This window comes from Podarcis liolepis, assembly GCF_965112155.1.
Source record: "Podarcis liolepis genome assembly, chromosome: 7".
NCBI lineage: Eukaryota > Metazoa > Chordata > Lepidosauria > Squamata > Lacertidae > Podarcis > Podarcis liolepis.
This window is the reverse complement of record NC_139561.1, coordinates 84,797,488-84,819,362: the sequence shown is the minus strand read 5'-3', so window position 1 is coordinate 84,819,362 and position 21,875 is coordinate 84,797,488. Positions and strand designations below refer to the sequence as shown.

Genomic DNA, 21,875 nt, shown 5'->3' with positions numbered 1-21,875 from the left:
GTTTTTAATTGTCTGCAGAAACCTGATGGATTAGAAAAGTTTTCAGCAGGCATTTAAATGTTGAAACCCTTGCTGAACCTCTATTGGCAGTGTGTTCCACAGGACCAGGCCGATGACATGAAAGGCTCAGTTTCCCATTGTTGTCTAATAAGCCTTGCCAGCTCAGTCAGTAGAGCATGAGACTCTTAATTTCAAGGTTGTGTCTTCGAGTCCTACGTTGGGCAAAAGGTTTCCTGTATTGCAAGGGCTTGGGTTAGATGACCCTCATGGTCCCTTTCAACTCCATGATTCTAAGACAAGCTTGCAACACTAAAGGCAGGGTTCATATACAGTGCTGTGCCCTGGTTTCTTCTAACCATGGTTTCTTCAACAAAAACTACGAGTTGTCTCACAGATGAGCAAGCAAGCCACAGCTTATTTCTTTGGTTTCACTTATTTTCTAACAGCTCTTGCCTTGCACCTTTGTAACTTGGCAAGTTGGCCAAACAAACCATGGTTACACCAGACTGCTGAGGTTCAGACATAGTGCCAAACCATACTTAAAAGCAAGCCAACAGAAAAAAGCATGGCTTCACGTTGTGGTCCGTTGCTACGAGAGTCTACCGGGCTGGGCGTTTGGATGTTCAAACGATCCATAGCGAGTCAAAGCAAACCATGGCTTTCAAGGATGCAGAATTTTATTCCACTTGCAGAATTACCATTTTCTCGCTGCAGAGCGTACCGTTTGCCAAGGTCGCCCTTGGCTTGTCTGCCTTGCGTGGTGTTCACCGTTCGGCTGACTGGCATGTGCTATCTCATCTCTTCCAGGAGCGGGAAGATGAGTTGCGTGCCATGGCTAGGAAGATCCGGATGAAGTAATGTCTTTTGGGGTTTCCTTGTCCCTCCCGGCATGGAGCAGTGGGGGAGCGTGGGGGGGGGGGAGAGGGAGTGGCTTGGTTGCCTGCCTGCTAAATCGGCAGCATTTTTTCTTGGCAGGGAGCGCGAGCGCCGGGAGAAGGAACGAGAGGAGTGGGAGCGGCAGTACAGCCGGCAGAGTCGGTCTCCTTCCCCACGTTACAGTGAGTGCCCTGGGGCTGGTGGGAGGAAGAGCGCAGTGGCAATGGGGCTGTTGTGAAGCACTGGAGAAAAGATCATTATTTTGGGAGTCCTACTTTGACAGTGAGGTCCCTACAGAGATAAAAGAACTTCACCCAGACAAGTAGAGAGGTCTTGGCCAAAACATTCATGCCTCATGAGTACAGTGGTACCTTGGTTCTCAAACGCCTTGGTATTCAAACAACTTGGAACCCAAACACTGCAGACCTGGAAGTAAGTGTTCTGGTTTGCAAATGTTTTTTAGAACCCGAACATGCTCCGTTTTGAGTGTTACGCTTCTGTTTTGAGTGTTATGCTAAGGTCTGTCTGTTTTTGCTATTTATTTTGCGTTTTTGCGGTTCTTTTTGTGTGTGTGACTATATAGAACCCTAGGGGATGCAGGTGGCGCTGTGGGTTAAACCACAGAGCCTAGGACTTGCTGATCAGAAGGTCGGCGGTTCGAATCCCCGCAACGGGGTGAGCTCCCATTGCTCGGTCCCAGCTCCTGCCAACCTTGCTGTTCGAAAGCACGTCAAAGTTCAAGTAGATAAATAGGTACCACTCCGGCGGGAAGGTAAACGGCGTTTCCGTGTGCTGTTCTGGTTCGCCATAAGTGGCTTAGTCCTGCTGGCCACATGACCCGGAAGCTGTACGCCAGCTCCCTCGGCGAATAAAGCAAGATGAGCACCGCCCCCAGAGTCGGTCACCACTGGACCTGATGGTCAGGGGTCCCTTTACCTTTTTATATGGAACCCAGTTCAGCTACTGATTGATGGATTGTGTGACTGCAATGCATTGTTTATGGCTTTCATTTTATGGACCAATGGTCTCGTTAGATAGTAAAATTCATGCTAGATTGCAGTTTTAGGGGGTTGTTCTTAAAAGTTTGGAACGGATTAATCCATTTTGCATTACTTTCTATGGGAAAGTGCACCTTGGTTTTGGAACGGACTTCCAGAACGGATAAATTTAAGAACCAAGGTACCACTGTACTTCACTGTTTGCAGATTGACTCTTACTGAAAAACACACACACAACTATCATGGAATTGTAGTTAGGGTCATCTAGTCCAGCCCCCTGCAATGCAGGCATCTCAACTAAAGCATCCACGACAGATGGGCCATCCAACCTCTGCTCTGACACTGGGGTGGTGGGAGTGCGGTAACATTGGATCAATCAATCAATATCCTTTATTCGACCGATAGTCAGAAATAAAACACAATAATTATAAACTATAACATCATAGGGGTACATAAATAGGTAGGGCCACAGTACTAGACCTCTCACAGATAACCCACGTCAAAGCATTCAGTTATACGTTTCCGACACTTGAGTGCCAGGAGAAGAAATTTAGCCACTGACAAAGTTGTTTTCCCAGAAGACTTATTTAGCAGATATGCTGTCTGCTTTCCTCTTTGTCGGGAACTGAGCTGGGGTAAGTATGGAGTTATAAGATACTGTCTTAAATCGTTGTAGCTGGGACAGCTCAGTAAAATGTGCTCTGTGGATTCTACCTCACCCAATGCACAGTGGCATAATCTCTGGTCATATGAGACTCCTCCATATCATTGGATTAGAACATGAATTCCACCCTTGTAAAGATTTAGGTGTGATTGTTAGCAAGAGAATTAGGTGGTCCCCCGTAGCCGATTCATCCCCGACTCACTTTTCTGCAGGCTTTGGGACCCTGAAAGGAAGCAAATATTCCTGCCAGACGGTTTGCCAAACCTCTGTTTGCAGGGAGTTCCATAGAGCAGGGACTGTCCTACAACAAGAGGCTTTGTCCCTTGTAAAGGCTGACCGAACCTCAGGGGCACCAGAGGGTCTCCGTGATTTTTCTGCTTCTTAATGGCTTCTTACAGGTTCACATCCTTTCCTTCCTCCACTGCCCTTGCTAAGAGATTAACAGGTTTAGCCGAAATGGGCAAATGCGGAGAGTTCCGGAAATGTAATTTGGAGGTTCTTGACTTTCCCGTTTGTCTTGCAGGTCGAGACTACAGCTCTTCGAGGAGGTAAATTTTGCTTTTGCTTATCGACTCTAGTGGCGAAAGGGAGATAGACGCAGGCCTCTCACTGAGCTGATAAGACGGAGCAGAGGTGGAGAGATACAGGCGCCTTTCAGAACCTGCATTTCCTCCTCTGAGCTGCCTGAAACATTTAAATAGTTTGAACTTGAGGTCAGCCTGATCCCTTTCAGGCTGCAGATGTTCTCCAGCCACTTTAACAGTTTGCAAAGGGTCCTTTGGCACCTTCAAGTCTTCTTAGATTTGCTAAGGCATGAGCAATATGCTCCCTATGTTCATGGGCACAAGCCTACTTTGTTCGGTGCAGGAAATGAAATCTCAAGTTGGCAGGGTGTGTGTGTGTGTATACAGTCATACCTCGGGTCAAGTATGCTTCGAGTCGAGCGCGTTCGAGTTGCGCTCCTTGGCAACCTGGAAGTAACGGAGCGCGTTACTTCCAGGTTTCACCGCTTGCGCATGTGCAGACGCTCAAAATGACGTCACGCGCATGCGCAGAAGCGGCGAAGAGTGACGCGTGCAGACGTGCCGTCGCTAGTTACGTTTACCTCTAGATGCGAACGGGGCTCCGGAATGGATCCCGTTCCTATCTAGAGGTACCACTGTATATTATTTATTTATTATTGTTTATTGAATTTATATACCGCCCCATACCAGGAAGTCTCAGGGTGGTCCACAGAACTATATATGTATAGTTGTGCCTGCTCGCGTTTGCGCACACATACACACCCACGTGTGTGAATAATTTTAAAGAAGAAAAATGCAAGGCAGGAGCTGAATCGCAGTGAGATGCAAAAAGAAAGAGTTTGTGGTCATTTGGTCCAAGCTTTCAGATGCATGTTCTGTATTGTCATAGAATCATTGAATTGGAAGAGACCACAAGGGCCATCGAGTCCAACCCCCTGCCAAGCAGGAAACCTAAAAAAGTCTTTAGCTGTTTCTCCAGCCCTTCCTCTCAAAGGAGCCTGGGGTAGTAAACAACAAAACAGCAAAAACAATGCAAAGGATTTTTTTTTAAAAAAGGCAGAATATTTTCCCAGCTAAATAATTTTCAGAGTTGCCAAGAATAATATATTTCAGTCAACAAGCGTCTGGGTGAACAGCAATGTTTATAAATTCTGCCTAAATATTAATAACTAGGGAAACAGTAGGCATGAGAAGCCTCTGCAAGTGGCAGAGAGGTGATAACTTATTTCGGCATCTCTGGGATGATTGTGTCCACATCTGTCAGGGGACAGGAAGCCATTATCTTTATTAAGACCCAAGTGACTAGTTCTGAACTTATGAGTTGTCATTAAGTGCCCTTGAAGTCTCTTTGTACAAGTAACATGGTTAAGTACATGGATAGTGGGATGTACTTTGCCCTGCTTCCAAGCAGCTTGGTGCATTGCAGTATTAGGCCGCCTGATTTTTTTACTTCTACAAAAACCCAATAAAATGCAGCTGACACAGAGGAAGACTTTCCCAAGGAAGGCCAGCCACTGTGGGCTTTGTGGCTCGGCAATTAAAAGTGCTTGACCACTTCCCTATACCAAGTTCAGTGTTCTTATCTGCTACATCGTGTTGGCCTGGCTAGTGCTTAACAGAGCGATCATCTACCACCGACGGGAATTGTGACTTCGTGGGACTCTTACTACTGTATTTTTCGCTCCATAAGACACACTTTTTCCTTCCTAAAAAGTAAGGGGAAATGTGCGTGCATCTCATGGAGCGAATGCAGGTGGGAGGCTCTGCTCGGCGCTCCCTTTAAAGAGCCGTGTGGAGTGTGTGTGCAGCTCTTGGGGGCTTTTCCCCAAGGAGGGAGAAGGGCAGCCCGTCAGTCCCTTCTCCCTCCTCAGGGAAAAGCCTCCAAGAGCCACACACACGCTCCACGCGGCTCGTGAAAGGGAGCGCTGAGCAGAGCCTGGGATGCATACAGGCTCTGCTCAGAGCTCCCTTTAAAGAGTATTTTTTTTTTTGCATTCCCCCTCTAAAAACTAGGTGTGTCTTATGCAGTGGCGTAGCGTGGGGGGTGCAGGGGGGGCCGGCCGCACCGGGCGCAACATCTGGGGGTTAGGGGGCGCAAATCCACGGGTTAGGGGGTGCAAATTACTTGCCTTGCCCCGGGTGCTGACAACCCACGCTACGCCACTGGTCTTATGGAGTGAAAAATACGGTATATAGGTTTCTGAGTTCTAATGTGACCTGTTTTTCTGCCTCCTACAGGCATTCACGGTCCCGATCTCGGAGCCCTCATTACCGCCACTAGAATCTGTTCCTGGTTCAGTTCCACGCTGCCCGCCTCCCGCCCAGCTGGTTCACCAGGCCTCATGTAATCCTGTAATAACGCTGTACATTGCTGGTTTTTGTTTCTATGCTGTCTAAATAAATACATAAATAAATAAAGCCAGAAGCGGTCATCTCTTGATGAGCACCTTCAGCTGCACAGAACCGTCTTGCTCTCTTTCGGAAAGACTTTGATAGGAGTATCTAAGGACGTGCGCTTCCTTTCATCCCCAAGCTGTGTATAATAAGCCCTGTAGAGATCATGAGCAGCAAGGAGTGAGGATGGGAAGTCCAAGGGCTTCCGCTTGCGTCCAGAGCCAGCCTGGGAATAAGCCACTCAGCTCAAAAGTTGTGAAGCAAAATGCACAGGCACCAATCAGAGCAACTACTATGTAGTAATCAAGCCTGCTACTTTTGGGGTTTCCCCACCACCAATGCTTAGAGTCAGGACTAGGGCTGGGTGAGACATGGTTTTCAACACTGTGATATATCACCAGCTAAACATTGTGGTATAGTGATATATCATGGTATCTGAAAGAAGGATGGAGCTATGTCAAGGCACTGGCTGGCTTCACAGTTTTTCCCGCATTGTGATTTTTGCTGGCGCCTGCTCTTGTCATTCACTTCCCCTGCAGGAGGCAGGGGAGAGCTGAGCTGGCAGAGTTAATGGGCTGCAATAATCTAGAGAGGCATTGTGATTTTGGCAGAGCACACACATACACAATCATGATTCGAGATACGTTGACAGGTCAGAAATTATGAAACTGGTATCACAAAATTGACTTCACGCCAGTTTTGGATGTTATATCGCCCAGTCCTAGTCAGGGTGCTAGAGTGAAATATAGTCACATAAGTCCAAGGGCAGGCACAAATGACCCAGGGGGTCCCTTCTCTGGACAAAACAGCCTTGCTGGATCAAATCAAACGCCTATCTAGGGCAGCATCCTGTTCTCTGTGTGTGCAACTCAGTGTGAATTAAAGCACCGTGGCTGGAGTCCTCAGCGGTCAGTAGGCTAAATGGATATTTCATGATGGTTTATGATATACTCAAAAGGATAAACACAAAAAAGTCAGGCCTGTGCGTGAGCCTGAACTGAGCTGCAATGCATTTTTTAAAAAACAAGGGCCCCTTAATTCACTTTCCTCTGAGCCGAAGCAGCTGAGAATTTCCACTGCACCGCTAGTTTCAGGTAAATGCCAAAGAACACGGGAGACCCAGCACCAAACATCTGCAGTCAACTGCCATCCCTCCAGGGTCCTGCCATTTGTTTAGAAGCAGCTGCTGAATCAGCATTTGCTGTATTGCAATGCTTTATTGCATGAGAGAATAACTCCCGCTACAGTGTTGATGCTGCGTTACTGCTAGTGTAGTTAAAATGGGGCTGCCCACAAGAAGGAGGGATTAGCAGGCTTGGGGGGAGACCCCTGAAACAGCAAAAATGGGAGCTTGTAATGTTGGCAATACTGGGGAAACAAAACAGGAAAGCGGTGGGGTGCAGCACTTCATACTGTGAGATTTTGTTACAGCTCTTACTTGCAACACAGACCTAGAATCTGGGAGGCAGTGCGTGCAGAAGAGTGAATCGTGCAGAGATGTAGCAGGCAGCCTCCTCTGCAGTTCAAACTCATTACTTAATTTGTCATAGCCCGCTGGACATGTCTGCTAGGAATAAACCGAGTCTGCTCTCTGCAACTCACAGAGGACTGAACACTTGCTTATAAAAGGTGCTTTAATAGTAAAAAGGCAAGAGCTGTCAAAGCTCAAAGGAGTATGCGATGATGTCCGAACATCGGAGCAGCGCTTCTCTCTGTATCCCCAGTGGAGTCTGAAGCTCGGAGACCTGGAAGTTCAGGATGTCAATGTCGGACGCTCCAAACAAAGCTGTGACCTTGACCCTCTCGTACATGGTGAATCTGACGGGCCGCCCAGCCATGGCTGAGAGGCTGCGCAAGTAGCGTTCTCGAAGCGTCACACGACTTTGCTGCTCCTGCTCTAGGTCTGCTGCGCTCCCAGAGGAGAGGCTGGCAGGACCAAGGGCCTGGAAACGGGGGGAGTTGGGATCGAAGCCGCGGCTTGACCCGTCGGGTCCGTGGGGCAGGCGGATGACCGCAACTGGCACCTTCATCGTGCACTCCTGCTGGCAAAGAGGAGAAATATGTTATACAAATGGCGCCTTGTTTGTGTCAGCAGCAGCAGGTACTCTTAAGGAATAATTCAGGAAGTAGGTGCTCCTATGGCTTAGAATACATTCTGCCCTCCCATTCACCTTGCTGAGCAGACCAAGTTAACTCTGTAGTTTAAGCTGTTTGAAATAGACTGCATGATTTTTTGCTCTTGTTGCTGTGTTCCATAATCACGAGAGGTACGAGCCCATTTTAATGTTTAAAGAAAAGCTTATACAGTGGTACCTCGGGTTACATGCGCTTCAGGTTACAGACTCTGCTAACCCAGAAATAGTACCTCGGGTTAAGAACTTTGCTTCAGGATGAGCACAGAAATTGTGCTCTGGCGGTGCAGCGGCAGCGGGAGGCCCCATTAGCTAAAGTGGTGCTTCAGGTTAAGAACAGTTTCAGGTTAAGGACGGACCTCCGGAACGAATTAAGTTCTTAACCAGAGGTACCACTGTATGTTCAAGGAACCTTAGGATTCTGTGCTGGGAGAGAGAAAAAACCCTAGACTTACAAAGATTTCTAGGTCCCGTGGCCTTAATGTTTGGATTTCTCACACCTGATCAAGATGGCCACAAATTTCACATCCTGTTTTCAACTGGTGGGTTGCAACAGGGTTAAGTGTCGGTCATGGGGTGTGAGAAGGTTGAAGACAACCAGCTCTAGGTAAGCAATGTACTTTTTGTTCCAGGTGGGTGGTAGGTTGGGAACATCGGAGCAAAAGCAGCCTTCCAGCCCCTGCATCTCCCTCCAGGCTACTCTCTTCTGTCAACCTTGCCCCTAAAGTGCTTTTGCCTGCCTGGGCTGTGTCCTACAATGGCGATGAAGCCTCTTGCTAGAAAACCTCTGACCTTCGCACAGCTGGAATGTAGCACAAAAGGAAAAGTCCCACCCATTGCTCTGCCCAGGTCTGTTTCTGGCCCTGCCCACCACTGGTATGCACCCCGCCCCCCATTACCCATAAGAGAATGAAAAATTATTCCCACCCTGTGCTGTAGATTTAGGGGAGAGGTGAGCCACTGACTTGGAATTTTGGGTCACTTCTGCCCTGTGCCAAGGGCAGAACTCTTGCCAGCTGGGAACTCTTTGCCTGCTGAAGCAGCCATGGGCTGCTGGTCTGCAGGCAGCCGAGGGTTAAGCACAGGCTTATGGGGGCCTGTAAACAGGAAGTGCTGCTGCACGAGGACAGCCTGTTTTCCCCTCTGGACGGTGGCGGCACCAACTTGACGCTCCCTCACTGTGCCAACATCCTCTGTGGCGGGCGGCCAAGCCCAGGGTCAGCGGCGAAGAGGATGTTTTGCACAGCGAGCTGGAGAAACAGCCGCCGGCAGCCAAGGACAACTCTGGTGCAAGGAGGAGAGTGAGAGGGGTTGGCCTGGGCCAGAAATGGATGCTGCTGAATCCAGAGGCTTAGACTTTTAGCCAAACGCTAGGTAACTCTAGTTGTTGTTGAGTTGTTTAGTCGTGTCCAACTCTTCGTGACCCCCTGGACCAGAGCACGCCAGGCACTCCTGTCTTCCACTGCCTCCCGCAGTTTGATCAAACTCATGCTGGTAGCTTCGAGAACACTGTCCAACCATCTCGTCCTCTGCCGTCCCCTTCTCCTTGTGCCCTCCACCTTTCCCAACATCCGGGTCTTTTTCAGGGAGTCTTCTCTTCTCATGAGGTGGCCAAAGTATTGGAGCCTCAGCTTCACCATTTGTCCTTCCAGTGAGTACTCAGGGCTGATTTCCTTCAGAATGGAGAGGTTTGATCTTCTTGCAGTCCATGGGACTCTCAAGAGTCTCCTCCAGCACCATAATTCAAAAGCATCCATTCTTCGGCGATCAGCCTTCTTTGTGGTCCAGCTTTCACTTCCATACATCACTACTGGGAAGGCCATGGCTTTAACTATACGGACCTTTGTTGGCAAGGTGATGTCTCTACTTTTTAAGATGCTGTCTAGTTACCTAAAATGAATTTACTGCTTCCTCTCCACAGTATCCCTGGTGGACAGTAGCTTGAAGAAGAGGCGGTTAATCTCTGGGCTGATTCGGAATTCCCAAAGTTCCTTGCAACGGGAAAACCCGTGACAGCTGACCTCTGTTGGTGGAGACGTGCCCCCAGAGGAGGATTGATTCCAAAAAGGCAGGGCAGTACGCACTAGCTTTGGGAGAAAACTGTATGATTCACAGTCCTCTAGGCTCAAAGGATCCAGCCACAGAGCAGCCCTTCTGCTGCCTCTCTGCCCAATTTGTCATGCCCATCTTGCCTCCTTCCAGTCGGTCGCCACTGGGTGAGGTCCTGCCATGGGTTGTGATTGCAAGAGGGCTGCCTGTCCCCAGAAGAGGCTACCTGCTGCACCTCTGCCCTCTGGGTCCCAGGACTAGAAGAGGATTGAAGTGGGAGGAGTAGAAACAGGCTACAGACATACACACAGGTGTAGTCTGCACCTGCCAGTGCAAAACTCGGGTAGGGAATATACATAAACTGGGGGCGAGGGCTCCTCTCTGTTGCAGCAACTGCCTCATCGGGTGCAAACCTGGCGTAGTTGAGGGAGGTAGCATGGGTGGACATGCCTTTCCCCAACTTGTAAGTGTACTTTTGACAATAAAGAGTTAACTCCTCCTTCTGGACATTCCTTGCCTGACACTGCTGTGACACACTCCATCGTCCAACTCTATGATTCTATGATTCTAAGAGCTGGACCATAAAGAAGGCTGATCGCCGAAGAATTGATGCTTTTGAATTATGGTGCTGGAGGAGACTCTTGAGAGTCCCATGGACTGCAAGAAGATCAAACCTCTCCATTCTGAAGGAAATCAGCCCTGAGCGCTCTCTGGAAGGACAGATCCTGAAGCTGAGGCTCCACTACTTTGGCCACCTCATGAGAAGAGAAGACTCCCTGGAAAAGACCCTGATGTTGGGAAAGATGGAGGGCAGAAGGAGAAGGGGACGACAGAGAATGAGATGGTTGGATGGTGTTCTTGAAGCTACTAGCATGAGTTTGATCAAACTGCGGGAGGCAGTGGAGGACAGAAGTGCCTGGCGTGCTCTGGTCCAGGGGGTCACGAAGAGTCGGACACGACTAAACGACTAAACAACAACAACAACAACAAAGTGGGTAGCCAGGACATGTACATACGGGTTCAGCATGCTCTCTGAACCAACTGGGGGGACGGGACGGGACTAAAAGCTCCCGATTTTTCAATTCTGGAGCGCCAGAGGAAACCTTCCCATGGTTCAAATGGACCACGTTCCATGGAAGCTCCCGCAGAATTTTCCTGGTGTCAGTGGTGGACTCAAAGCACACGTTGCTGCTTGGGAATGACGGTGGCTTGCTTAGTGGTCAGGGTCCCCAGCATGAGCATGAAGAAAAAGCACCCCAGAATTGTAGAGTTGAAAGAGACCCCGTGGGTCATCTAGTCCAACCCCCCGCAATGCAGGGATCTCAACTAAACCAGCCATTATATTGCACACCTCCAGCTTAAGGAACTGCAATTCTGCCTTGGGAAAGGACAGCCGAACTGCTGCGCATTAAATCTGGCTTAATGTGCGCCTGCAGCCAAGACCTTTTTCCAGCTTCGGCTTCTGGGAGGGAATGCCGCCAGCTTCAGCCTTGCTGGAGATTACCTCTCCCCAACCCCTCACCCAGGTCCCCAACGAGGCCACATTCCTGCACCGTGTGTTTGTTCCAAGAGTCTGCCTTGGGCGATGACCGCAGCGCTTCCTCCTCAGGCCCTGTTGACGCGCTCTTTCCACAGACAGCTCGTTCCCGGCGCGTGCTGTCTGGTGGCGGAGGAAGCACCGGCCCCCGAAAGCCCTCTCCCCCTCTGGCCTGATAAGGACCTGGCCCAGAGCTCCTGCACTCCCGGGCAGCACGCCAGGAAGAACAGGGCCTGGGGTGGGGGCGGGTTGGCTGTTTTTCTGGCGAGGCTCGTGCCTTTGGGACGGCACCAGCTTCTGTTTGAACGCAACCTGAGAATCATCGCACGTGTTACTCTGAAGAAGAAGGGGGGGGGGCAGTCAAAGCTGCAATGTAAAAGCTTGCATTGACTTTGCAAGCTTGTAAATTGGGCTGCCAGCACAAACGCTGTGAAAACTAGCCCCGTGCCAAGCGAAGCCCCATGTCCCTGTTTTTCAGTGTGCCTTAGTAGCAGGTTGATAAACGTCAGCTCCAGGTGGTAGGCAGCCCAAATTTCAGACTGGAAGGGTCGGCCTTCAAACAGTGTCAAGTCACCAATTTTGGCTCATGGTAGCAGCACCTTCTGGGTGTTTTTGAAGGCCCTGCTGCTAACTGGGCAGTGGGGAGATGAAGAGTCGGCCAAATTTGGCTACCTCGTGTCCTTGGCCCAGCTGTTAACTGGTGAAGCAGATGTCCCATAATTTTCTGGGGTGGAGATGCAAGTCCCCACCTGGGATCAGAGCTGGCATAGCTCTCTCGCCTTCCTGGCAGGGCCGCAGCGAGTGGCGAGTCCAGAAAACGGGCCACCGTGCTGTGCTGGAGAGAGCGAAGAGGCGACAACTCACAACAAACTTGTTTGTTCTGGCTCGGCCTCCTGGCCTGGTTGACATCACATCCTGAAGGCAGCGAGGACGGCACCTCCACAGGCAGGGTGGGCAGAGCCCCAGCGCTCTGGAGAAGAGCTGGGAGGCTGGCCGGCCTCTGGCTCACTTGCCGAGCGAGGGAAGGACGACGGAGGTCGCCAGGGAGAAGCGGGGTGGCCATGGGGCAGTGCGGGCTGTTCCCTGGCTTGGGTGACCCGAGAGAAGCAGCAGCAAGGTTGGGAGAGACCTAACGGCAAGGAAAAGCTGCTGGATTTGCAGGAGGGGGGAAAATGGATGCCTGCCAACAGCCTCAACCTTTGCAAGTAAGTACTTCTGAGCGGGGTGAACGGGGGACGGGACATCCACACTGTCAACAACACTTCAGAAAAGCAACACTACCCTCCTTGTGGACGTGCTTAGAGGGCTCTTATGGGCAGTGCCCTGGATGGGTCCTTGCTTGCTCTGCTAATTTTACATGTATTAACCGAGGCTTGGTGAAGAGGGTGTCTCAAGACAGCATCCAGCAGCAAGATGCCCTCATGAGAAGCTCCACCCACTTGCCAGTCTGCCTGCCCACCTCTGGCAGAAACCCCACCCAACTAGTGTATGGTGCCACGTTGAGGGCAAGGCTACGGCCACCATTCCAGAATCTTCCCACATTTATCTGCACAACACCTCAAAGGGCTTGTGCAATCTCCGGGGTACAGCTGACATGAGTGCTTATGGTCAAGGCTAGTTGCAAATGTCGGCCTGTAGCAAATTGTGCCCATTTCGTGGGTGTTATATGGCAAGCTCTCTGTGCCTCAGTTTTTCCTCCTTCATTGGTGGGTTCTCCTCCGCTGGAGGTTTTAAAACAGAGATTGGGTGGCCATCTGCCAGGGGTTCTTTAGCTGAGATTCCTACATTGCAGGGGGTTGGACTAGATGACCCTCGCGGGCCCTTCCAACTCTACAGTTCTACAGATGACAGAGGATGAGTTCCTCTGTGGTAAGCTATGGGGAGGGTGAGTGAGGCATCAGGCATGATTGCCCACCCCAAGCCTAGGCAAATGGAAGATCAAGGAAGAGCAGGGATGTCAAGACATCAACAAAGGCCAGGACTTTCTCTTATCTACCGCAGAATTCTTTCAAAGGCAAAAGACATGCTCTTGAAACAAAAACAAAAAACGCAGCACACATCACTCTCAACAATCTAACTCGCTTGCTCCAAGAAGCCCCTCTGCCTTCTTGCAACACATTTTGTTTGGCACTGAAACCCTTTTGCAAAGCAAAATGTGCACTTGATAAAATAAAGGGATCTGAACGCCCCAGGGTTTTGCTCTGTTCAAAAGTCTCAGCAGAGGCATCTTTCTTCAGGCTTATTTCGTACTCACTAAGACCTCTGCTAGCAACTTGCCTGCAGCATCCTACGGAGACAGTCTGGGAGAAATTTAACACGCATACACTCTCTGAGGTTATATCCTAATCCCACAGAATTACTGTATTTTTCACCCTATAGGACGCACTTTCCCCCCTCCAAAAATGAAGAGGAAATGTGTGTGCATCCTATGGGGCGAATGCAGGCTTTCGCTGAAGCCTGGAGAGAGAGAGGGGCCGGTGCACACTGACCCCTCTCGCTCTCCAGGCTTCAGCAAGCTGCCTGCAAGCCTGGGGAGCGACTTCTGCAAGCCCGACTTCGCGCTGGGCTCCCACAGCTTGTGGAGAGCTGCCTGCATCCCTGTGGATAGCAGCCTGTTCTGGGGGCTGGGGTCGGAGGAAGCTTGGGCTTCCCCTGCCCCAGCCCCACGCCTGGGGGGGGGGAATAATTTTTTTTCTTTATTCCCCCCCCCAAAAAAACCTAGGTGTGCCCTATGGGCCGGTGTGCCCTATGGGGCGAAAAATACGGTAACTGAACTGCATCAAATTATACTGATGCGCAGCGTGGGGTAATTCTCCCCACTACCAGCAGGGGGCACAAAGCTAAAAAGGCAACCCAGCTTTTTACTTACTCCCTTTAACTATAGTTTAATCTACACTATACGTATTCCAAGTCAAATGCATTCTTTGATTTTCTATTTCTTTTTGGGGGGTGGGGGTGGCGGGGAGTGGAGAGGAAAAGGGAAAAAACAACCCAGGAAATCCAATTCTGTCTACAAGCCACATTCACCAACCATGTCTTTGTCTTCCCTCTGCCTCCCCCAGTTCCACAATGGTTTCTGGTAACTTGGCTGTTTTGGTGGTCCTGCTTATACCTCTTGAATTCTGGAGATCTGGAGGCCTCCTAGCGGCCTCTCCAGGAACTGCTGGCGAGCATGACTCCTCAAAGCAGGTCCCCATCCAAGCCCTCCAGACCATCCTGCTGAGACGCCTGGGCTTGCAACGGCGCCCGGAGCCAAGGGCGGGGCTTGTGGTCCCCCAATATCTTCTGGATCTGTACCAGTTCTGCTTGGGGAAGGCTCCCTCCTCCCTCAAAGAGACAGAGCTTCCCTTCCTGGAGGAGCAAGCCGGGAGAGCCAACACCATCCGCACCTTCCACCATGTTGGTGAGCTTGCGATTGCCACGTCCGCCTTCAAATTCCACGTCTGGGCCGTTGGGGTGGCTGGGGCCTTGAAAAATGGGTTGGGGTAGCAGTAGAGGGGAGAAATGCGGGGAAATTTAGCCCAGGCCCTCCGGGAGTTGCTAGACTACACCTCCCATCATCTCCCTGAACATTGGCCATGCCAGCTGCAGGGGCTGATGGGAGTCCAACTAGAGACAGCCACAGGCTCTCCATCCTTGAAGTGATTGCACAAAACCGGGAGCCAGGGACAGGGATGAAGGAGAGGTGGAAAGCTGTAGATAAGCGGCCGCACTGCGTAAAGGGAAAAAGAGGTAGCTCAGCAGGCAGGAACCTTGCTTTGCATGCAGAAGGTCCCAAGTTCAATCCTTGACACCCCCAGTTAAAAGGAAAGCCCCTCTGTTTGCCCCGGTCCTTGGAGAGCAACTGCAAGCCACAGCTGACAAGAGGCTGACAAAATAGCCTGACCTGGTAGAAGGCTCAGTTGGGAGAGCGCAAGACTCTTAATCTCAGGGTTGTGGGTTCAAACCCCACATTGAAAGATTCCTGCATTGCAGAGGGTTGCACTGACTAGGTGACCCTTGTGGTCCCTTCCAACTCTACAATTCCGATTTTGACTCTGAGGGTCAAACACGCTTCATCGAGGAGGAAGGAAAGCAAAGCTCCCTAATGCCAAGATATTTCAAGAATATGCTCTGCTTACTTAAGGAATATCCCTTCTTTTTCCCTCTTGCGATTTGGGAGGTGTATGATTTGCCTTGGGTTACAGTGCCACCTGCAGAGCAAGCAAGGCAACAGAGCCACACACAGGGTAGGAGGCGCTTGCGTTATCAGCAGAGCCAGGAACTCTGCACCACTTCAGGCAAGGACAGAAAGGGATGCCAAGATACGGTTCTGATTCTTTAAAAAACCCCAAAACAGTCTAAGAAAAAAGTGCAGCACACTGCATAGCCACAAATAAGTATTTTCTTTTATTTTAAAAAGTTAGGACAATAACTTTAAGACAATGTACAGGGAACAGCTGTTGCTTGAGAGCTTCTTAGAAGCACCTGGCAAAACACAGAGCGGGCTAGATGGACACTTGGTTGGACGCAAGAAGGCAATTCCTTCAGTCCTCATGGACAACCTTTGTGAATGTTGCTGAACTACAACTCCCACCAGACCCAGCAAGCATGGCCCATGGCCAGGGGTGATGGGAGCTGTAGTTCAGCAACATCTGCAAGGCCAAAGGTTCCCCACACCAGCCCCAAACACTCAGTCCTCAATCCCTTTCCGGCTTCTGTTTCACATCTAGAGGATCTGGAAAACACCCCTGAAGCCGTAGATGGTTTGCTCTACTTCCTGTTCAACCTGACCTTGCTGCCTGTGGAAGAGGAGCTGACCGCCCTGGAGCTGCGCCTGTACCACTCGCAGAAGGAAAGCAGGGGTTTCCACATCAACATATACCACGCAATGGGCCCCCTACCCGTTTCCGGAAACAAGAGCAGTCTCCTCCTGGCTCGCAGATTCTTGGCTCCCAAGCAGCCCAGGTGGGAGAGCTTTGACGTGACTGCTGCTTTGCAGAGGGCCGAGGGCCAGAGGCCCCACCTTGGGTTTCTCATTGAGGTGGAGCGCCCCAACGGCAGCCACGAGCTTCCTCAGCACCAGGCTCCGCTTCGCGCAAGGCGGTCTCCCGGAGAGGAGGAGGCCCAGTGGGCTCTAGAAAGGCCTCTGCTGGTCACCTACAGTCACGACCGGAGGGGGCAGCCTTTGACTCGTGGGAAGAGACAAAGCAGGAGCCAGCCGGGTGGGCTAACCCAGAAAGGAGGCCGAAGAGCCCCCAAGGGGCCGGCCTCCCGCAGCAAACGCAAAGGCCTGAAGCCCAAGGCCAAAGCCAGCACGAGGTGCCGGAGGCAGCGCCTGTTTGTAGATTTCAAGGAAGTTGGCTGGAACGACTGGATAGTTGCCCCCAGCGGCTACCATGCTTTCTACTGCTCCGGGGAGTGCCGGTTCCCGCTGGCTGACCACATGAACTCCTCCAGCCATGCTGTGGTGCAGACCATGCTGAGCTCGGTGAACTCCAGGGTGCCCAAGGCGTGCTGCGTCCCGACGGACCTCAGCCCCATCGCTATGCTCTACCTGGACCAACACGACATGGTGGTCCTGAAGACGTACCAGGACATGGTGGTGGAGGGCTGTGGGTGCCGGTAGAAACCACAGAGCAGGGATAAGCCTCCTCTCAGGTAACCCAGCCAGAGGGCTTGGCACCGTCACGAGTCTTTCTTCAGGCAACATGGAATTAATGTATGGGACTTCCTACCGCAAGAGGTGGGGACAGCCAGAAGATTAGATGGCTCAGCTATGAGATACATGGGACATCTGGGCACAGAGGCAGCATATGACTTTACACCAAGCACCAGAGGCAAACAGGCAAAGGCTATCACCAGCCTGCTGTACGAGACAGATGTACCTTGCCTCGGATTCAACAAGGCAGAATTCTTATATTCTTATCGCGCCTCATCAAGTTCTCTATACGGATGAATAGCTGCTGCTGCTGTTGTTGTTTTAAACTGTGATGACCTTTAGTTGAACAATAAATGAGAACGCTACCAAGCCGGTCACAGTGAGCATCCTTAAGCCAAGGTGAAAACTGTGTGATGGTGTGGTTGCCACTAAAGGCAAATTCACATGACCAAAGAGAATCAGCACCAGATGTTCCTGAAAAGATGATTTGGGAGAGCTGGCTGACTTTTCACACATTGTTTATGGGGAACCTGTGGCTCTTCAAACTTGCTGGACTCCCAGCTCTCACGGACCCCAGGCTGCACAGCCAATGGCCCTACAATGCTTGAAGGACCACAGGCTTCCCTCACTCCTGCTCTAAAATAGAAGCTCTCTGTCAGAGTGCTTATCCGGTAGAGGAGAGCAGTGGTTGTCAATTCTGCTGGAACTGACATTTTGGGTGAAAAAATGGCAGATGTGTGCTCCCAGCAGCTGTTGTGTGAAACATGTAGCCCTCCCTAACACTTTACAGCAGGGACGTGGATTCCAGTCCAATCTCCATCAGCTCCAGCCATCACTGCCACTAGTCAGGAATGACAGAAGGTGTGCTCCAGCAGCAACCTGAAAGGCTGAGGGTTCTCCACCACTGCATTAAGAGTCTAATACCCCTGGGGGTTGTTTCTAAGCAGAGGGGCATCATAAACCTCACTGCACCAAATGTGTGGACAAAAAGGCAGCCAGAGACTGACACAAGAGAGGAGGTGGTCCATATCTTATTGGTGGGGAGTCAGCACTTTCTTCTGACCAGGGTGGATTTGATTTAAATCAAATCGATTTAAATCACTAGTCAGTAAGACTTGGTTTAAATCATTTTTTTTTACAGAAAGACTCATTCTTGGTGGTTTAATCTTAATATTTACAAGCCTTCATTTTTTGGAATAATAAATTTCCAGAGTACTTTTTACAGTTCTATCAAAAATTACTGACTTGCACAAGTATTACACAAAGATCCCAAGACTTGTGGAGTATTCTGCTCACAAGGTTGCACTTTCATTTTTACTGCTTCACACTTCGCTACTTATACAGATCTATTCCATTCAAAAGAAATCTATTCATTGAACCTCTTGGAACATTTGGTAAGGGGTTGATTCTGTGTATATAAATTTGCAAAGGAACAAGGGGATTAAAGTTTTCCCCTCAACTCTGTATGTTTATTTTATAACATTTTTCTTGTGAAGAGAAGGCATGTTATCTCTGCAGACACAAATTCACCCTTTTGAGAACTGCAAAAACAAGCATCTGTGATAATATCTTCTCGTTAGAAAAGCTTCCCCAAATAATCTTACAGAAACCTCTGGAAGAGCATGACATTGTGAACGGATTAATGGAATTAATTTACCTAAAAATTTAAACATTGCATGTAAAGCCTCATGCCTTATAATTAAAAACAAATCCTTATTTCCTGATGAATAGCATTTGGACTATAATGTAACTTAAATAGAAAACCATCTTTAGAAAGATTTTTCCTCCAAAAGCAAAAAATTTAAAAATCCAATTTAAATAAAAAAATCCAAATTAAATTTAAAAATCTGATTTATTTATTTTTTAAATAATTGATTTTATCCACCCTGCTTCTAACTACATACACTGAAAAAACACCTTGCTAGTCATTGCTTCTAAGTCCCTATTTGGTGTCTCAAGGCAAGTCTCAAGTTCTGCTTCATACCAAGGAAAGGGACAAAATGCTCTGAGGAATGTGGTGGTGACAAATGTAACACTCAACAGGAATATGGTGCATTTTAGTGCATTGTTTTAAGTCAGCCTTCTCCAAACTGGCACATACCCAAGCCCAATGTTGTTGGACTACAATGGGATGGTGAAAGTTGTAATCCAAAAAATCTGGAGGCCACTTGGCTGGGGAAAGTTTTTCAAAGGGCACAAGATTTCTACTTCTGTGTCCATTAAAAAATGTATTCAGTGGTGAAATAAACTGTAGAGCTTTTGCTGATGTTTTTCTTCTTTTAAAAAAGATGAAATATGGGTGTAAGAAAATGGGCTAAGATGCAACATTGAAGCTTTATGAAAGAGATGTCAGAGTTAATAGTGCACTCCAAAGTAAGTAATGTAGAGAGACAGAGACAGTATCATGTGAGTGGATTTCAGTTTACAGGTCTGAAATGGGCTGGACAGGATGCAAGGCTTAGAACAGCAAGAAAACACCTCTAAACACTTTTACCCCACCTTCCTGTCATCAGGACATCCAAGGAAGCTACGCACGCTAAAGGGTGGACACTGAAAAACCACGCTATCAAAAACACATCAGAGTGAGCAACTAAACCAAATGCAGAGCAGGGCAAGAGAAAAATAAATTAACCAGAGACCCAGGAAGACTTAGCGAGGGAAGAGCTTTTGAGAATCAGAAGCTGGGTAGATCCAATCAATAATAGAAAAGTAACAGATGCTGTAATTAAAAATTAAAATGAAACCTGAATAACAGGATTCTTACTATTAAACTTTAAAGAATACAGACATATATTAAAACTGAATCATGCCCTCTCTCTTATATAGCTTGAGGCTATTTTTAGTATTAAAAGCAACTCAGAGGAAAGCATTTTATTATGAAGGTTAACCAACATAATGGGCACAATGGGCCTTGATTAATGCGAGTTTCCTATTGCACCGTGGCAAATAACCACATACCTTGGGATGCATATGCATATATATGAGAGATGGAATGATCAATGCTTTTTTCGGGGGGGCGGGCGCAGGGGTACACATACCCCTAAACATTGTGAATCTTTACACTTTTGTCCATTTACTGTATTTATTTTTTTCGATTTGAACTATTAAATGGTGATTTTCTTGAGTCAAAATGAGAGTACCCCTAAACATTATTTTTTTTAAAGAAAAAAGCACTGGATATAATATATTTTTCCATCTCCTACATGGATTAGTTTATAATCTGGACTTAGCCACCAGACTGGGAGTTATAGTCCAAAACAGGGGTTGGGAATTGCTAGTCTGTGGGCCAACTTTGGCTCAACCCAAGTTGCCATTTCCTCTGAACCGCCCCCACCTATCCCATACCTCACGACCTATGTGATGGCAGGGGTGTGGGCAGACAGAGATGCACCTGGATAATAATAATAATTTATTATTTATACCCCGCCCATCTGGCTGAGTTTCCCCAGCCACTCTGGAGGGCTCCCAATCGAGTGTTAAAAACAATACAGCATTAAATATTAAAAACTTCCCTGAACACGGCTGCCTTCAGATGTCTTCTAAATGTCAGGTAGTTGTTTATCTCTTTGACATGGGATGGGAGGGTGTTCCACTGGGCGGGCGCCACTACCGGGAAGGCCCTCTGCCTGGTTCCCTGTAACTTGGCTTCTCGCAGCGAGGGAATCACCAGAAGGCCCTCGGTGCTGGATCTCAGTGTTCGGGCTGAATGATGAGGGTGGAGACGCCCCTTCAGGTATACAGGACCGAGGCCGTTTAGGGCTTTAAAGGTCAGCACCAACACTTTGAATTGTGCTCAGAAACGTACTGGGAGCCAATGCAGATCTCTCAGGACCGGTGTTATGTGGTCCCGGTGGCCGCTCCCAGTCACCAGTCTAGCTGCTGCATTCTGGATTAATTGCAGTTTCCGGGTCACCTTCAAAGGTAGCCCCACATAGAGCACATTGCAGTAGTCCAAGCAGGAGATAACCAGAGCATGCACCACTCTGGCGAGACAGTCCGCAGGCAGATAGGGTCTCAGCCTACGTACCAGATGGAGCTGGTAAAAAGCTGCCCTGGATACAGATTTGACCTGCGCCTCCATGGACAGCTGTGAGTCCAAAATGACTCCCAGGCTGCGCACCTGGTCCTTCAGGGGCACAGTTACCCCATTCCGGACCAGGGAATCCTCCACACCCGCCCACCTCCTGTCCCCCAAAAACAGTACTTCTGTCTTGTCAGGATTCAACCTCAATCTGTTAGCCGCCATCCATCCTCCAACTGCCTCCAGGCACTCACAGGACCTTCACCGCCTTCACTCAGTCCGCTCCATGACTGAGTTCCCCAGAAAGCAGCTTTGAGCTTCGCCTGGTCATGACGCCAGGCCCAAACGCTTCTTCCCACATCCTGTATTAAGCTAAAAACTCTTTGAAAACAGACGCTCCTCTCTCTGGCCATAAATATTGCCTCTCGGTTATGAAACAATTCAGTTAACGCCGACTAACCTGCATAGGCCTTGGTTCGGTCCCGCTCAAGTCGTCATGGCAACCCCAAACCGTTCCGCTCAAAATTGCGGGCCTCAAAGCACTCAGCACGTTGGTGGCCGGGACAGGAAGGAGCAGCCTCTTCACCCGGAAGTACATTATTACGAGCGGACGACAAGCCGCTCTTCCCTTATCGGCTTTGTTTTTTTAAGGTCCCCTCTGCTAATAGGAGGACTGGGAACTCTATGACTCTGCCCTGTATGCCCCTAGGCGGCGGCGAGCGGCGTTGGCCCATGTGCCTGCACCCCGCCTCCCGCTCCTCCTAGCGATTGGTGGGATGAAAGATGAAAGGGAAGCGCGTGATCGTTACGTCATGATCAGGAGGCCCTCCGTGTTCCGCCATTCCTTGTCTCGCCGTCAGCACATTCGAGGACACCCATCCTTCCATTTCCCTCTTCGCCGCTTGGGCAGGAGGATGCGAAGACGACTAAAAATAATAATACAATATTTGCTTTTTGCCGCCCCACGCGGAAAGCCGCACCGGCAGGTTTATCCCGCCCCGCCCCGCCCCCCTCACTCGAGGCCGCTGTTGTCGAAAGT

General features: G+C 49.5%; 3 protein-coding genes across 6 annotated transcripts in view; 2 read left to right on the top strand and 1 right to left on the bottom strand.

Moving 5' to 3' along the window:
* CLASRP (CLK4 associating serine/arginine rich protein) overlaps positions 1–5,480 on the top strand; it is a 28,412-nt gene extending 22,932 nt beyond the window's left edge. For all 3 annotated transcript variants that reach the window (XR_014528952.1, XM_083515876.1, XM_083515877.1), the window contains 4 exons: positions 808–854; positions 976–1,058; positions 3,062–3,086; positions 5,301–5,480. Coding sequence is in view for 2 of the 3 variants with exons in the window: in XM_083515876.1 (XP_083372002.1) it covers positions 808–854; positions 976–1,058; positions 3,062–3,086; positions 5,301–5,343 (198 nt within the window). In the remaining variant the exon portion in view is untranslated. The remainder of the gene's footprint in view (positions 1–807; positions 855–975; positions 1,059–3,061; positions 3,087–5,300) is intronic.
* Positions 5,481–7,072: 1,592 nt separating this feature from the next.
* GEMIN7 (gem nuclear organelle associated protein 7) lies at positions 7,073–21,564 on the bottom strand. Of its 2 annotated transcripts, none has more exons than XM_083516045.1 (2): positions 21,297–21,564; positions 7,073–7,498 (listed from the first exon to the last, which is right to left on the bottom strand). In XM_083516045.1, the coding sequence occupies exons 1-2, from the start codon at positions 21,432–21,434 to the stop codon at positions 7,115–7,117; spliced, it is 522 nt and encodes a 173-aa protein (XP_083372171.1). In that variant the 5' UTR covers positions 21,435–21,564; the 3' UTR covers positions 7,073–7,114. The 2 variants fall into 2 exon arrangements, with proteins under 2 accessions (XP_083372171.1, XP_083372172.1); XM_083516046.1 differs by having other exon boundaries at positions 7,073–7,495; positions 21,297–21,546.
* LOC310712655 (bone morphogenetic protein 4-like) lies at positions 10,670–19,076 on the top strand. The gene is made up of 3 exons (XM_083515932.1): positions 10,670–12,379; positions 14,237–14,577; positions 15,887–19,076. The coding sequence occupies exons 1-3, from the start codon at positions 12,351–12,353 to the stop codon at positions 16,780–16,782; spliced, it is 1,266 nt and encodes a 421-aa protein (XP_083372058.1). The 5' UTR covers positions 10,670–12,350; the 3' UTR covers positions 16,783–19,076.
* Positions 21,565–21,875: the final 311 nt, after the last annotated feature.

Excerpts from the sequence above, each read along its gene's own strand:
- LOC310712655 (XM_083515932.1), top strand. The coding sequence starts at position 12,351 with ATGCCTGCCAACAGCCTCAACCTTTGCAA. Across the intron at positions 12,380-14,236 it reads AACAGCCTCAACCTTTGCAA|TTCCACAATGGTTTCTGGTA; the intron begins GTAAGTACTTCT and ends TGCCTCCCCCAG. Across the intron at positions 14,578-15,886 it reads CCGCACCTTCCACCATGTTG|AGGATCTGGAAAACACCCCT; the intron begins GTGAGCTTGCGA and ends TTTCACATCTAG.
- GEMIN7 (XM_083516045.1), bottom strand. The coding sequence starts at position 21,434 with ATGTACTTCCGGGTGAAGAGGCTGCTCCTTCCTGTCCCGGCCACCAAC. Across the intron at positions 7,499-21,296 it reads CCGAACCAAGGCCTATGCAG|CAGGAGTGCACGATGAAGGT; the intron begins GTTAGTCGGCGT and ends CCTCTTTGCCAG.